The sequence below is a fragment of the Mytilus californianus genome, unplaced genomic scaffold, assembly GCF_021869535.1.
Source record: "Mytilus californianus isolate M0D057914Y unplaced genomic scaffold, xbMytCali1.0.p SCAF_10, whole genome shotgun sequence".
Taxonomy (NCBI): domain Eukaryota; kingdom Metazoa; phylum Mollusca; class Bivalvia; order Mytilida; family Mytilidae; genus Mytilus; species Mytilus californianus.
Window position 1 is genome coordinate 25244217 of NW_026262582.1, and position 17478 is coordinate 25261694.

At 30.7% G+C, this 17478-nt stretch overlaps 1 protein-coding gene across 4 annotated transcripts; it reads right to left on the bottom strand.

Moving 5' to 3' along the window:
* Positions 1-3277: 3277 nt before the first annotated feature.
* Positions 3278-9555, bottom strand: LOC127717834 (uncharacterized). Of its 4 annotated transcripts, XM_052223699.1 has the most exons (6): positions 9485-9555; positions 9176-9235; positions 7798-7857; positions 6426-6548; positions 6276-6395; positions 3278-4865 (listed from the first exon to the last, which is right to left on the bottom strand). In XM_052223699.1, the coding sequence occupies exons 1-6, from the start codon at positions 9489-9491 to the stop codon at positions 4696-4698; spliced, it is 540 nt and encodes a 179-aa protein (XP_052079659.1). In that variant the 5' UTR covers positions 9492-9555; the 3' UTR covers positions 3278-4695. The 4 variants fall into 4 exon arrangements, with proteins under 4 accessions (XP_052079659.1, XP_052079661.1, XP_052079658.1 ...); XM_052223701.1 differs by lacking the exon at positions 7798-7857; XM_052223698.1 differs by having other exon boundaries at positions 6276-6548.
* Between the last annotated feature and the right edge of the window lie 7923 nt (positions 9556-17478).

The following is a 17478-nucleotide window of genomic DNA, read 5'->3' on the forward strand; positions in this document are numbered from 1 at the left end:
TATATTATATCGACTTTTTTTATAAACCATGCCAGCAAAAAAAAGGAGTTTTGATTCTGCAATTCCTTCAAATTCTCTTCAATTGTCCAATTATAAATATTTAAATAAAAAAAACCTAAGATTTCAAGTCCACCAGGTGCAGCTGACCGTCAACTATGTTGTCTTATTTTTTTGTTCTTTTGGTCGAATAGCTCTTCAACTGTTTCTGTTGTTTTTTTTTTACATCCTCGTCTTTCAAATATAAGGCTCTGAGCGTAAATGATTAAGATCAACCCGGAATAGCGCTTTGGACGCATGCGATATATACCTTATTTTCATTTTTTCTAACTATTGCAGAGATTTTTGTTGTCAACGGTTATCTTAGTCTGACCTCAGTCACAAACTGTTTTTATAAGTGCTGTAATATGAAATATATGACACAACGCAGAAGAGGATATAAGGTAAACTTTGTTTGGCAAAAGAGGGGCGAAAGATACTAGAGGGACAGTCAAACTCATAGATCGAAAATAAACTGACAACGCAATGGCTAAAAACGAAAAAAAAAACAAACAGACAGACAAACAAGAGTAGACAAGACACAACATAGAAAACTAAAGACTAAGCAACACAAACCCCACCAAAAACTTGGGGGTCTCATGTGCTCCGGAAGGGTACGCAGATCCTGCTCCACATGTGGCACCCGTCGTGTTGCTTATGTTATTTCAACAAACCTGGTAAATAGTCTCATTCGGTAGGTCACATTCATGAAAAGGGAAGGGGATTGTAGTAACCACGTAAGGAACATATCTGATATCAACTGTTCATCCATAGCGGTTATTAACCAGCTCTTGATATCGTATCAATTTGGAGATATATACTCCGTATGCAGGCGCTGCTGGAATGTTGCTACTTAGACCCTCATTGTCAATGTGTAGATGTAAGTCAATATATGAGGCCGACTTAACTGTATCTGTTGTATCCTTTATCTCGTGTTCGATGGGATGGATGCGTTCAACATAGTCACAATAGCAATTGCAATAGTGGACAAAATGATACAGTAGTATGTGTTAACTCGTGCAAAGTCGTGATTTTTGGAAGGAAATACCGATGCTTCCGAATGTATATATAATATGCATGATTATTTATTTGTAATTCCGATTCTTCCACTTAAGCATGTTAAGCTCACTTTCTCATTCATTGGTGTAGGAAGAATGTCAACCATTAGAGAAAAGTCCGAAACAAAACAAAAAAAATAAGTCGACATTTCAAAATCAGAGATCAAGCAGAAGCCGCTGAAGAAGCATCCACAAAAGCACTCCAAAGACGCATTGTTTATGAAATGTAATGCAAGTTCTCCATGCTATCAATGCTAACAAACCCTTCAATTTTCGGCGAATGCTTATAATTTTGTGTTAAGGTTTGTAAAGGGAGCTGATGTTTAATGCTAGTACCATATGGCTTATTCACTCGTTGAAATTTCTAGAGAACACTTGTATTGATGACAGAAATTATAGGGTTCTGATATTTTGTGTGATTTGATATGCTAGAATCTTATTCAACATTTACACTAAACTTGATCTCTGCTTTTGAATAATCTCTTTGAACTGTTTCTGAGGCTAAATGTTATTCCTGACTATTCAGCTTCTATGTATGTTCAACTTGGAGTTTGTTTTCGTTGTAGTTCAGTGCTTTTGATGTTGTTTTCATCTTATAATTGATTGTTCAGTTTTGGTTTGTAACCCGAATTTGTTTTATTGTTTGATTAGATTTATGACTATTGAACAGCGGTATACTACTGTTGCTTTAAATACAATCAAAGAGTTTTTTCATGATAAAGGCTATACTGTAATATTCATATCCTTGTGTCTTTGGCTGGAACATTATAGTAGAACATTGGCAATCATGAAACCTAATTACCTAAACATAAAAGTTATTCCATGTCTATGGTTAATGACTTTGTAAGGAGGAAAATAAGAAAAAAACTGTTACGTTGAGAAACTTTAAAATACTCTAACAGTTTTTGTTTGCAGCCTTGATTTGTTTTCTTTTTATCGAATTATGACTGTTGAACATTGGTTGCCTATATTTGGAAATTTATTAAAAAATAAAAAAAACACATTCCCATGAAATATTAAATAATCAATAGACCTTGAGACCTTAAATGCCACAATATTTTGAATGTTCATTCAAAATATGGCCTCTTCAAATCTTTTTTTTCTGTTTATTATTTTTCAGTATGTTTCGTCTATGAATAAATCAACAACTACTAGTAACTTATATATGATTAAAATAAAGACAAATGATATTCAATTGTGTACTAATCATTTATTAGCATAATAAACAAATAACAATGTGAAAGATGTAATACATGTAAACTATGGAATAACAGAATAACATTATCCAGGTCTGCCACCTGTTAATTGTTGTTGTCCTACTGGTAAATTACGGAAAGGGCTATTTGTAATAGGACCATGGTAAGGTGTTGCATAGGTACATTCTGAAAGCTGATTAAGTCTTTCATGTCTATATTCAGTGCATCTCAAACAAATGCAAACTGGTAAAATGTGCACTAAATAATGAGCATGACAGGTTTTAAGTTCGTGCAATAACCTCATAAAATCTTCTGCACTTATATGTCCCTGTGAATTTACTCCATGTAAATTAAGTAAATAAAACTCATTAATGACAGAACGATACATTGGTTTGATATAAAGTGAATGAATGGCAACAGCATTTTTTGCTCTGATTTTTCGTGGCAGAAGCAGTTTAACAAAGTCTGTTTCAAGTTTGAACTTTTCAATCAGTGGAACAAGATGAGCTGTTTTGCCCTCTCTACATCTTTTTACTTCATTATTGTCATTTAATAATTGTTTAAATAAAAAGCCTAATGTAAAATTGCAATTATACTCTGATAAAATAATTTCTATTTCTACAATATCATTTTCATTTTGCATTTGCATATAATTATTAACAACATCTAATAAAAACTCACTCCTTTTTAGTGCTAAATTAACTTTGGCCTGGGGCACAATGGTAACCACACTGGGTTCACCATCATGACCAAAGTTTAAATGAAGAATTAGCTTATTCATGATAGAATTGCAATATCCTTTTTCCTTTTTTCCCAACTATTTAATTATAGTTCCCTATTAAGAATTATATTCTTACCCACCCCAAAAAGGAAAAAGGATAAAAGCAGATATGTTTTCAAGATGCTTCTACACCATAGCAAACCTTCAGACAATCATGTGGATATTGTTTTCAAAACACTCTTTGAATGTCCAAACATTTAGGTCTTTACCCTTAAGGGTTAATCAATAATCAACAAGAGACAATTTGGAGCATAACCTCTTCATCCTGGCTGAACGCTAACAGTATGAAGATCGTTACACACCAATATTTGTCTTTTATTCAATTCAATAATTGGACAACTTGTATATCCGAGCAGAATGATTAGGTAAAAAGATTATCTCTATATACATTATGGTACATATTATGCAAAGAAAAAGAAAATTAAAGATGCATGATGCATGAATATTTTGACATTTATGTTGCAAAAGATTATCCACAAATTCTGAAGGTTCACAAAAAAGCTGATAATGTAACAGAATAAATAAAGACACAAAATTTATTAACAAAAAACTTAACATATTGTTTAAGCAAACAACAACAATAAAATATTAAAGTCACAAGATAGACTTTATTTATATATCATTATCCTCAAATCATAACTAAAATTAACTATAAGATTCCATCTCTATCAATCAATCTAGAATGCACTTCCTTTTTTTATAACTATAATAACTCAATCCAATTGGAGCATAACCTCTTCATCCTGGCTGAACGCTTACAGTATGAAGATCGTTACACACCAATATTTGTCTTTTATTCAATTCAATAATTGGACAACTTGTATATCCGAGGAGCATGATTAAGTAAAAGTATTATATCTATATATAGTATAATGTAAAAATCAAGTTCATATTTGACTTGAACTTCTTTATATATATATAATAATTTCTTGCTGAAAAAATCCGGCTCAAGCAAAACTTTACAGAATTTGAACTTTTTTCTCAAGTTTCTTGGCCAATATACTTGATATAGGAGGGTAAACATTACACAGTTATAAAAGCAATACTTATAGTTATGACTTTTTTTGTGCATAAATGAATACACATGACCTTAATGGAAAGAACTGTGCAATACACTCTTTTGTTTGTATTGCAGACTCATTTACTTGATGGAAAAAAATTTAACATTGAAAAATATTAGTGTAGAAAATTTGCAGACATGACATACATTAACACTATTGAAAAACTTTAGATAAATAATCAAGTCCCACAGAATTAATACACAACAATGTGTTCTCTTTCCTGATTTCTATTATTTGCTTAGCATTTGGTCATACTTATATTTAAGTTGCTACTATAACATAAAACAAGTTCTGCTGTCATAGAACTGCATGACTAAGCTAAAGGTCAAGATTTTCTTGAAGGGATTTTGTTATATATTAATATATTTACACTTTTTTCCTTATTCTATTACTGATTTTCATAAATTAGACAAAAAAATATTTACAACTTTTTGAAATATCATAGTTTTATCATAAAAGTAGATATCCATTCAACTTATTTGAAATATGACACAAAGTATCCTGAATTTGTTGTTTCATATCAGATGAACTTATTTAAAACTTAACATATTACATATATTATTTTACAAGTTCTTTAGACATATCTTTCTTCTTTTTCTTTTTTTCTCTGTCTTATCAACATATGTTTTCAAGTTTTTAATAGTACCAATATCAGTCAGTCTTACTGTGCACTTCTTGGATTCTGTTGCATCCACTTTTTCATTTTTTGAAGAACAACTTGTTCTTTTTCTTCCTAGAAAGATAAATTTATTATATTAGCAAAAAAACTTTTATATTGCTTAAATCACATGACATACTGTGGATTCATTATTATTCGTTGGATACCAATTTTCGTGGATTTCGTGTGTACAGGTGAACCACGAAATTAAATGTTCAACGAATAATAAATTTTCTATAGGCTTATATGCAGACTTCGGCAAAACCACGAAATCAAATATCCACGAACATGTAAGTTTTCCTTAATCCACGAAAATAGGTACCCACGAAAATAAATGAATCTACAGTATCAGGAACAGATAACTTTTCTTACTTTGTAAATACTTGGAAACTATATCATATATTCAGATCAACTTATACTTAGATTATCCAAGTACAGTTCAAAACAACAACTTGTTTTTAATGAAACAAATATATTGTCCAAGGCATATAAAATATATTTTGGATCTTTCACTTTGATCTGCATTAGGATGCCAAAAACACATATTCGTTCATTAAAACTGACAAAAAATTATTTCTGATTACCTTAAAAGAAAAGATAGCATTCCAATACCTTAGAAGAGATAGACAAGGTGTCATCACAATGTGTATGCTGTCTCTTACATTTGTATAAATGAATTATGGTCAACTATGCCCTTCAGTCCCTGGCATTATTTTGTGTATGTTGTTTCTTTCAGTATAATAAAAGTCTTACTGAATGGATATTTGTGGAAAAATAAGTTTATTGTCCTCTTAGATACAACTATTACCCTCAGCTTTATCTCAGGGTACAACAAATTTCTATTCCCCTAATACCCAGTTAGGGGAATCTCAACCCTCACCTAACCTGGGACACTTATTTGTTTAGTTTTTTTATATGTTTTGGATAATAATAGTGTGGCGTCAATTTTCACTGCACTAGTATACATTTTTTATAAGTTGCCAGCTAAAGGTGTTGGATTTTCTCTCTGTGTTTAAGACCCAAAGGGGGTCTTCAGATGTTTCTGCTCTTTGGTTGGATTATTGCTTTTTTACACATTCCCAATTTCCATTATCAATTTTGTCATTATTTCAACTTCTTTAAATTTTGCATTATGAAGCTGAAATTTGTTTTCACACACCTTAAATCTGTTTAATCAGTTATCATTCATTTCAAAAATAACTATCAAAATAACAGCAAAGCACCTGAGAAAGATTGTTGCATAAGGAAACTAAACTATCACATTCATAAAACATCTGCCCTATGGTAAAGTAAATATCAGTGAGATGCAAACAATCTCTATTGGGTCCATTGTATTAAATACTAAGAGATATTATAAAACCTTCAGCCTTACACAATCTTCCAATTTTAAGTATATGGTGGCCATCTCAAAAATTTGAAGAGAAGCCACAGTCACCAATACAACCTTTGACTGATTTGATATTGTAAAAACTTCAGAATATTTACCATTTTCAGTAGTTTCACTAATCTTTCCACCTTGTCCAGTAGTTTCACCTATCTTTTCACTATCTCCAGTAATTTCACTAATCTTTTCACATTGTCCAGTAGTTTCACTAATCTTTTCACCTTGTCCAGTAGTTTCACTAATCTTTTCACCTTGTCCAGTAGTTTCACTAATCTTTTCACCTTGTCCAGTAGTTTCACTTATCTTTTCACCGTCTCCAGTAATTTCACTGGTCTTTTCTAAAATTGGGCACACATCTATAGCATCATTTAAATCTGAAAAAGTAAACATTTCATATGGTTAATTATCCATTTTTAGATGGTGACATTCCTTTTTCACCATCTTATGGTGTTTATATTTCAACTTTTACAATTTCGCTTGTGTATGTAACAATGTACTAGATTTTAGCGAAAGAAATCTATGTATTACTGAAAAATAATTACACAAGGGTTTTAGATATCATAAACTAGTCAAAACATTTACTAAATCTTATCATAAGTACAAGGTCATCATTCATAAATAGAAATCAGCATGCAGACTTCGTATACTTTCTAGTGTTTCAAATCCAATACGGTTAAATTATTTACAAACGCAAAAAAATGTCAGCTTTCAACTCAAAATCTTTAAAAAGACCTATTAAAAAAGGGATATATTTACGATTCTGTTTTCATGTTATTAAAGATGGCAAATTTTAGCTTTAATATTGATTCACTAATGGGGGTCATTGCAAGAGACGGGGTTATGTACTTCTCATATATTTTATGATGTAATGATACTTAATCACTAACAGGAGGAATTGAGATTGATATTCATATGATGAAGACATTAACTTTCAGTCAGTTTAATCCAAGTTTTGAGCTGGCCTGTCAGTAAATGCTAGTATTACTTGTTAATTTATGTACCATTGTCATTTTTTTCAGTTTCTTTTGTTACCTATTCTTTTACTGTGAATATTGCTGTGTGTTTGTATTTTCTGTATTGGCAAGAGGCATAGGGGATATCTCAAAATAACATGTTTAACCAATCCCATTTTTGCACCTGTCCTAAGTTAGAAGCCTCTGGCCTTTGTTCATCTTGATTGATTTTTAAGTTTAGTTCATTAATATATTTCAGAGTTTAGATTGACATCAGTTATCACTAGACTAGTACACATTTTTTTTTAGGGCCCAGCTGTATTGAAGACCAATTGTGGCCTTTGGCTGTTTTCTGCTCTTCGGTCATGTTTTTGTCTGTTTGACACATTCCCTATTTCCATTCTCAATTTTACTTTGAATAAAATAACAATCTTAACCAATTGTTCAGAGACTTATATAGGTCTTTACATTCTTAATTACAAGTGGTATTAGTTGAAAAGAAACATAAGAAAGGTGAAAAGTAGACAATGAAGGTGTCAAAAAACAGTTAATCTTACCCTGATACTGAAAATATATGGTTTCTATGTATTTTCATTAAAAGCCCAGAAAAAAATTTGTCACATTAATTTAATCCGGATGTTAAAAATGTCTAGTTAAAATTCATACTCACCATATGTTGCTTTTACTGGAGAACTTTCCGCACTTGGTAAAATATTCAAATTTCTTCTCCCTACAAAAATCATTATCCAATAAAGTCCTTCAAACATATGTATACAGTATACTATATATTTATATGATTATTTTCAAAACTTTGCTCTGAATACTGTCAGTTGGTCATAAACAACCTTCTTTTCAAATTTCATAAAATTTCATGAAGGTTTGACACAATGTTTGATTTCTCAAAAGACTGTAACCACAGATTGAACCTTAAAGAGAGGCGAAAGATTCCAGAGGGACAGTCAAACTCATAAATTGAAAATAAACTGACAATGCTATGGTTAAAAACAATAAACAGCTGCGCCATGAGCGCATGATACGCCCGACGTCTTGTGTGAAAGTTTTATGCAATAATCATAAATAGTTTCTGAGAAAGTTTTAAGCAATAACCATTTATTGTTTTTGAGACACGACGGGACATGTGAAACCCCCCCACTCTGTTTTTTTTTTTACAAATATCACTAAAATGAAATTTTGTATGAAACCAAAGAGTATACAGATCTTAAGATTAATATAACAAAGAAGTGTGTACAGTTTCAAGCAATAATCATAAATTGCTTTTGAGATACGGCGCGACATGTAAAAAAAAAAACCTCCCCTTTTTTACAAAATACTCAATAACTCAAAAATAAAATTTTGAGTCATCACCAAAAAGTTTACAGATCTTCAGTTTAATATAACAAAGAAGTGTGTAAAGTTTTAAGCAATAATCATAAATCGTTTTTGAGATACAGCGCGACATGTGAAAAAAAACACACCCCTGTTTTAGTTACAAAGTGCCCTAACTCAAAAAGTTTAAATCTTATTTTCACGAAAAAGTATACAGATCATTTGACCATCATAAAAAACAACTATATTAAGTTTCATGAAATTTAGATAAGTCGTTCTCAAGTTACGGTGCGACATGTTTACGCCGGACAGACAGACGGACAGACAGACAGACGGACAGACAGACGGACGGACAGACGGACACCTGACATTTGTATACCATAATACGTCCCGTCAAAATTTGACGGGCGTATAAAAATGACAAACAGACAAACAATAGTACACAAGACACAACATAGAAAACTAAGCTAAGCAACACAAACCCCACCAATAACTGAGGGTGATCTCAGGTGCTCTGGAAGGGTAAGCAGATCCATATAACTGTTGACAACGAAGCCAATAAAGCATGTATAGGATCACTTTGTTCTATAAACTAAACTTCAATCTAGTATCTGACATGCCTTATATTAATTCTTTTTCTTTGAAGTAGGCTAGACACATAGCTATATCTAGGACAACATAACGCTGTATATATACATACTGAAATAAGAAAATATACCTACCATCTGTTGCTTTTAATGGAGATCTGTCGTCACTTGTTGAGGATTTTTTTTCTGTTTTTCCTACAAATAGGTCATAACTTTAATCTTCATTACCTATAAATTATTATGAAACAAGACAACTACAGAAAAAATTAGGCTTCAGGTTTCCAAATGGTTTAACAATTCTTTGGTCTTAAGGACAGCCATTTATATGGATATAAGAATAAGTCATAGTTTCAACTTACATTGTCCCTATGAGTAAGGTGAGCTAAATATTGTTTTTTTCTAAAATAAAGTTAATTTGAATATAACATTTTTTTACTCACTCACCTTCCATTGCTTTTAGTGGAGAACTGTCTTCACTTGTGAAGGAATATACATTTCTTTTTCCTATAAAGTAATCAATTATTAATGTTTAATTAAAAGTCATCCAAACCCACCCAAGCAAAAAGTATTGATCTATTTTCTATATTAATATGCTCATATGCGCTGGTTATTTTAAAAGTATTTGTTTTGCTTTCCATATATATGTATGCTCATTAGCATTGATAATATTTTTTGAAAAGATCATGGAATACATATTATTGACATTGGTTTTATTTATATTGATGTTTTATATGATTACGGGATTTTTTATGGTGTTTCACCTCTTATTTTTTACGTGGCGAGGATCTTCAGCGGCCTCCACGTTTCACAGATTGTGATAGATTATGGACCATACACCGGATATTTAATACGTTGCTAAATATTAATCAGTTACAAGAAATGATCTGTAACAAGTATATTTATTTGTACTTGATTAGGGTTTATAACTTTCAGCTCGATTGTCTTGAACGTTTACAAGCTATTCTATTATTTTCCTTAACCATGATTCTCATTGGTTGTTTCCAACAGTCAGAAATCAATGTTTTATGATAGATCGTTCCAATTGCTTCACTGTTTGATAGAATTTAGTAACACGCCTTTTTTATTTTTCTAACCTGTGGTGAACTCTTTGCCTCGTTTCAGGCTTTATCTATGTCATCATTTCTATTATGTATGTATACAAGTTTGTGTATCTTTATTGTTTTGATATGCGTATTACTCGTATTTCTTATATAAAGTTTTAGATACATTTTCATGATTTATCACGCCTTGTTAACTTTTCTTGTAAATTTTTGTGTCTTTTATACGCTATGACTGGTTTCCTTCTTAAAATGATTGAGAGTTCAGGGTCATTTTCTATCAAATTCCAATGTTTTATAATTGATCTTTTTAACTGTTTCACTGCTGGGTTATATTTAGTGATAAAGATTGTCGTTTTAACATCTGGTTTTTCAGTGTTAGTCAATAAATCATTTCGTTCTAAGTTTGAGGTAGATATAATCGCTTCATCGATTTCTGTTTGCTTATAATTTCTTTGTAATAATTTTTCTCTAAATGAATTAATGATCTTGGTACGTTCATATATATCGTTTGTGTTTCTTATATTACGGATAATCTCTCCTTTAATGAAGCCTTTGAATACGCTTTTAGGATGACAACTGTTTCTATCTAAGTATTGAAAAGTTTCTGTTGGTTTTCTGAAAGTCTTAAGATCTAGGATCCCAGAGTCCAAAAATCTTTTGCCTTTATATACTTCAGTATCTAAAAATATAATTCTTTCCGACGATATTTCGTAGGTGAACTTTAAATATTTGTGTGCCTTGTTTGCCGTTATGAAAAGTTCTTGGAGTTCGTTTTTATTACCGTTAAATAAGATGAATCCATCATCTCTATATCTACCGCAGAAAGCTATTTTGTCTCTATGTGAATAATTTGATAATATATGCTCTAAAATTTCGAACATTCTTATGTCAGCTAATTCTGCTGATGCAGCGCCTCCCATTGGGACACCTGTTCTCTGTCTGTATGTTTTACTGTTAAATGTGAATTCATTATTCTTCAATATGATTTTAAGAGATTTTATTATATCTTCAATAGGAGGGATTTGAAATGGATAATTATTGCATATTAAATTCTTTGTTACTCTTTTGACAGCTTCAATTATCTCAGAATATTCTAAGTTTGTATACATGTTGCTTGCATCAAATGTAGCTAATAAAATATTGTTGTTTAGGTTTAGATTCTCAAGTTTCTGAATAAAATCTTTGGTATCTTTGATATATGTATTCTGACTTTGCACTAATGGTAATAAAATACGATCGATAAAATGTGATAGATTATGGAAAGGTGTACCACATAAAGATACTATAGGTCTGCCTAAGAACCCATATTCAATGATTTTTGCTGGATTGTTTTCTATTTCAAGTAAGATTTCTGGTGGAATTTTGTGTATTTTTGGCAACAGGAAAAATTTTCCTATTTTTTTGTTAAATAAATTCTGTAATAAAAATTTATATGTTATCTTGTCTATTTGGTCATTCCTTTGCCATTTTTCGATAAGATCGTGAATAAGCTTTGTGGTATTTGCTATTCTTGATTGATTTATTTCTTCATAATAGAGTTCATTTTCTAACTGTCTTAAACCTTCTTTGATATATGTACTTTTGTCGAGAATACAGAGAGTAGAGTTTTTGTCTGCTTTTCGAACTATTATTTCTTTATTTTTTACCAGGTTCCTGAGAGCTTTTTGTTCATTTTTGTTAAGATTTGGTGACATCTTCTTCAGATTAATTTTGCTTAATTCATACTTTGTTGCAAATAAATAATTTTCTAAGGTACCGCATGAATAGGCTGGTTTGTATCCGCTATTTATATAAAATGGATGCTTTGAATCATTTTTGCTGTCGTGGAAAAGATAGTGACAGCGAAGTTTACGTTCAAATTCCTCAAAGTCATTCATGATAGATTTTCTTAAACCTTTTAAGCTAGGTTGAGGTATAAATTTTACCCCTTTTGAAAGTAGAAGCCATTCGTCGTCTTCTAATACTCTTTGGGAAAGATTTTTGACAAAAGATTTAGCTTTTTCAATGCTTGTAATTTTTATCGACGTTTTTATTCTTTCTCGGAGATTCAATAATCTCTTTCTTTTGCGATTTCTTGTTTTTAAAGATTTTTTAAAACGTCTAGTCATTACGATAAGCTCTGTTAGAATGTGAAAATATATTTTTATTTGCTTTCTATATTCTTTTTGATTGGTTGAAAATATCTAGAGGGCCGTGTTTACTTCAGATTGACCGATAGCTATTATTTTAAGATATCCATGACTATATTAAAGTGAAACTATAACTTACTTGTAAATGATTGAAAAAGACGTTAATCCATAAAAAATGCTTTGTTTTATTCTATGTAATTACATTTCATACGAAATCAATTTTGTTAAACTACATAAGTTCAGTTCAATTTCTTCTTTTGTATGAAAAGTTTCTCCCGTCTCTCTTGCCTTTTGCAATAAAGGTTTTCTTTTGACCAAAAAGGTTAGTTGACACCTTAAGGAGTTATTACCCTTTATAGTCAATTTTTAATAATTTTGTAAATTTTGTAAATTTTTGTAAATTTTAACAAAATATTTTCCTCTGTAACTAATGGGCCAAGTTCATAATAAATTGAGATAATTGTATGGTGTCAGAGGAGTTGTGGCTCAACGGAATAGGTCTCCTCTTTCAGTAGTATAGATGGAAAATTACATTATTTGTGCTCTCTTGCCAGAGTTTTTATAAAACTTATATCATAGTTTCATATGAGCAATGTCTAGATCAATTTGAAAAATCATTGCATATAAAATATTTTCAAAAGAGTTTAAGGCCACTTGAAAATGTTAATTTTTTCCCAAAATACATTGCATTTTATTTCAAGCCTTCATTTCTCAAAGATATTTATGAAAATTATGTTCCTTTAACCATTGTAATTTTTTTGGTTTAACATTGTTTTTGTGAGATAGTAATTTACTGGATATTCTATTTTAAGATTAAGACAAAGGAAAAAAAAAAGAAAGAGAAAGGATTAAACTGATGACGAATTATATATTCATCTGTAACTTATGCAGTATTGCTGGTTTACAGAGATGCTTAAAGTGACTAAAGCAGGATTTTCCACTGAAATCAGGATTGAAGATGTTGTACAGCTTTTATATGTTTTTCTTGGAAACAATAGAGCTAATAGAAATGCATGATGCATCCTTTTATACTTAAGAAAAGAGGAACTGCAGTATACCAGATCAAAGAACAAATGAAGGCATTTAGATTTAATAGATTATCTTTTGAATTATGTAACTGTTGAATTGTATCAACATGCTATTATTATTATTGTTGGCTTTTGGCCATTAACAAGAAATAAGGTTAATATTGGATCGAAAAGAATATAGATATAAGGCTTGTAATGTTATTCATACTGTTAGCGTTCAGCCAGTATGAAGCAATTGCACTCTGCATTTGCAAGAAATGAATATAGGCATGATATCATCTTCATATTGTTAGCAATTTAAAAGAAGTGTATATGAATTAAAATTAAAAAAATAAAAGTCAAAATTCCTCAACAATATTTCTAGAATCTAAAATGTACTATCTGTTTTGTTTATAAAAAATGTCTTCCTGTTTTGTTTTTACCTGCAAGGCGTCTACCTTCACTATATAATCATTACATGCTCTGCTCTGTCATATTAATATAACAATGAATTATTTGTCTATATGATGTACGTTTAACCACTATTGATATACACATGTAAATGTAAGTGACCTACTTTGAAGCAGAAGTAATAAGCATGAGTATATTAAACTATTAATTCTAGAAGTATTGTTGTTTGCTGTTTGTAATTAGGTTATAAAGATTATGTATTTACAAATGTTAATTATATATTGGTCAGCCAAAAATGTTAATTACATTTGCAGATTTAAAGATGCAATATCAGCAACATATATGAATTTCCTCCATTTTGTCTAGTTATAGCAGAAAAATGTCAGTTTTTACAGTTTGAAAAATAAGAATTGTCTAATCAGACCTTTTTTGTAATCATATATCTATCTGTTCTTTAAAGTGTACACAGAAGACCTTTTAATATGCTTTCATGTTTGAATTGTTTAACACTAGTAATAATGGGGCACTCAATAGCACGCTGTTTAGTGCGAGCCAAAGCTCTGTGTTGAAGGTCATACTAAGACATATAATTGTTTATTTTTTACACATTATGATTTGGATTGTTATTTGTTTCATTAGCACGTATACCACATCTTATTTCTATTGGCAGGTTAGACAGCAAAATTGATATTTGTATTAAATTCGTTATATTGGTTATTAAATTTGTATGTGGTATTAAAATATGAAGGGTTTGATCACCTGCCAATAGAAATTAGATGTGGTATACGTGCTAATGAAACAAACGTGGTTTGACAAAAAATACACATACCGTTACCAACCATTTAGAAACTCTATATGAGTTATTTCCTCTTCTGTATATGACATAAAGGACATATAAGTGTAACATTATAATGGTAAGACATAGATACATAGGGTCTTTCAATTTGAAATCCATGGTCTCATCTATGCAGGTATCTATTATGAGTTTTCTTATGACTTTGGACCAAATGTACCAATTTTTTCTTCATATACATTTTGTATCACTTCTTTTGGTTTTTTTTTCAGATTAGACGAAGTAACTTTTTCCAAAATAGATATAGCTAATTGTCACCCCTTTTCAAGTAAAAATACATGTATAGAAACCACATATCTAATAATCAGTGCATGGAAATCTGTCTTCTGACACCTTCATTGTTTAATTTGTTTCCTTTTAATCTTTTTTATCAACAAATCATAATTTCAAAACCCAGTTCTTTCTTGTTCTGATTTTTTTTATGGAAGTAGTTTAAAAAAATCCTTATTCAAAAATTCATATTAATTAAAAAGTTGATATATTCAGTGAAACAAAGAATGCAAATATTTTTACATGTTTTAAGGCTAAATGAAAAATGAAATTGGTGTCATCTATCCTGGAAAAAAATGATAAATTATTATATCCCAGAAACTCTCATTTGCATAATAGTATAATAAATAGCCAACAGTATAAATAATATCCTACTATGCCAAAATTATTATTATATATATAAGTAACCAATTGTTATAACATCACATATTGTATTGTACTACTTAGAGTTTCTATGTAACTTTGTATCAAGAATGTCTGTGAGAATAAAGATCTATATGTATCAAAGATTTTTCTTTAGAAGTGATATTAAAGTATGCAGCATAGTTTACCTGCTTCACCAAGATGAGGATTGAAAGCAAGTTGTGTAAAGGCTCCGCTCTGTCTGTCTTATCCACTTATGTATTTCACTTTTTTCAAAGTTTTTTTTGGCTTCTATTAAAGGGGTATATTATATTTGGTGTTGAGCTTATGAATGGGAGGTTGTGACATTTAAGCAGTATACAAGGTCTGCCATGCAGCCACTTCTTGTTGGCAATGGTAAAATAGAAAATAAACCTAAAGATTGTACAAGGAAAAATATATTTCTTGAATTCTAAAAGGGAATTATTTTATATTTGGTCTGGAACCTGTTATGTTGAGTTGAAGGTGGTTTTATTTTTAGCTTTTTTAGATCTGTGGTGTTCAGTTAGTTGTCTAATAACATTAACGGTACCAATTTTCCTGCACCAAAGTTACTTTTCAACTTTCTACAGAAGGGCAATGGCTCATATTTCAGTTCCTAGAACTATATACAAAACAGCTGTGCTAGCATAAGGCAGGTTTAACTGCCACAAAAAGAAATCCTAAAGAATCAACATACAAAAAAAACATGACATGCTTTTCAATAATCTGAAATATACAAAGGTTTTACAAAGTTGTTTACCAAGCCGCAGAGATCATCACTAGAAAGCTCTTTTCCTTTTTAACTTGGTAGATATATATGTGTGTTTCTGTTAGTGTCTATTTATACTATATTCCTTAAATTCTCACGGATTGCTAGAGTTGGGTCTCTTTTGAAAATGTTCCCCAGTTCTGAGATGATTTGTATTTACTTATATTTGTACAGTCAAGGAGTGATTGTGTGTTAGAAAATTTGTCATTTTCTTACCACCTTAAGGTAGCAACAATACAAATAGTTATCAAAGATACCAGGATTATAATTTAGTACGCCAGACGCGCGTTTCGTCTACATAAGACTCATCAGTGACGCTCATATCAAAATATTTATTAAGCCAAACAAGTAAAAGGTTGAAGAGCATTAAGGATCCAAAATTCAAAAAAAGTTGTGCCAAATACGGCTAAGGCAATCTATGCCTGGGATAAGAAAATCCTTAGTTTTTCGAAAAATTCAAAGTTTTGTTCACAGTAAATTTGTCAAAATGACCATATTATTGATTTTCATGTCAATACCGAAGTGTTTACTACTGGGCTGGTGATACCCTTGGTGACGAAACGTCCACCAGCAGTGGCATCGACCCAGTGGTGTAAATAGTTATCAAAGGTACCAGGATTATAATTTAGTACGCCAGACGCGCGTTTCGTCTACATAAGACTCATCAGTGACGCTCATATCAAAATATTTATTAAGCCAAACAAGTACAAAGTTGAAGAGCATTAAGGATCCAAAATTAAAAAAAGTTGTGCCAAATACGGCTAAGGTAATCTATGCCTGGGATAAGAAAATCCTTAGTTTTTCACTCCCAATCAGATAACTTTAAACTGACGAATTCATTTCATCCTTCTTTATAGTTTTTAAATGAGGTACCAAAAGAAAGAAGAAAGATTAATATTTTAAATTGTGATAATTTCATTATGACATAATTATTACATAATCAATTGTTATGTAATTAGTTGATGTATTGTGATGTCCACACTTGAATGAATTTAGCGACTTTGTTCATCATAGCATCCCAAACTATTTTATAGATTCTTGTACAACACAGCTTGTCCTCCAAAACGGTGTCTCAGATTTCCAAAAACATCAATAGAACAAATTTTATACCCAATTGAATTTAGTGAACTCTTATGAATTGATGTTGCAAACTTCATTGAAGATTTTTGAGAGAATGAAATACAATAGGAAAAATCTGAGACAATACGATTTTCGCATATACTACACAACACGAAATTTGCATTGATACAACGTTATCGACAACATTGTTGTACGACAACAAAGAAGTGAAATAATCGAGTTTATTATATTTTACGTTAAAAATCATATGTTGATTGGCTAATACGAGGGTGTTAATTTAGTCTATCACATGGCTTAGCGGGTATTTTTTTTAATGTCACCCTCTCCACTAGATCAATCTAAAATCGGTTATTTAAAGGACAATGAATGGAATTTACATCAAGTTATTAAAGGCAATGCTTAAGTTCTACGTTTTGGCTCAGATTTTATTATTTAACTGTCAAATGAAAAAATAAAACATCTTACTTCACTTTT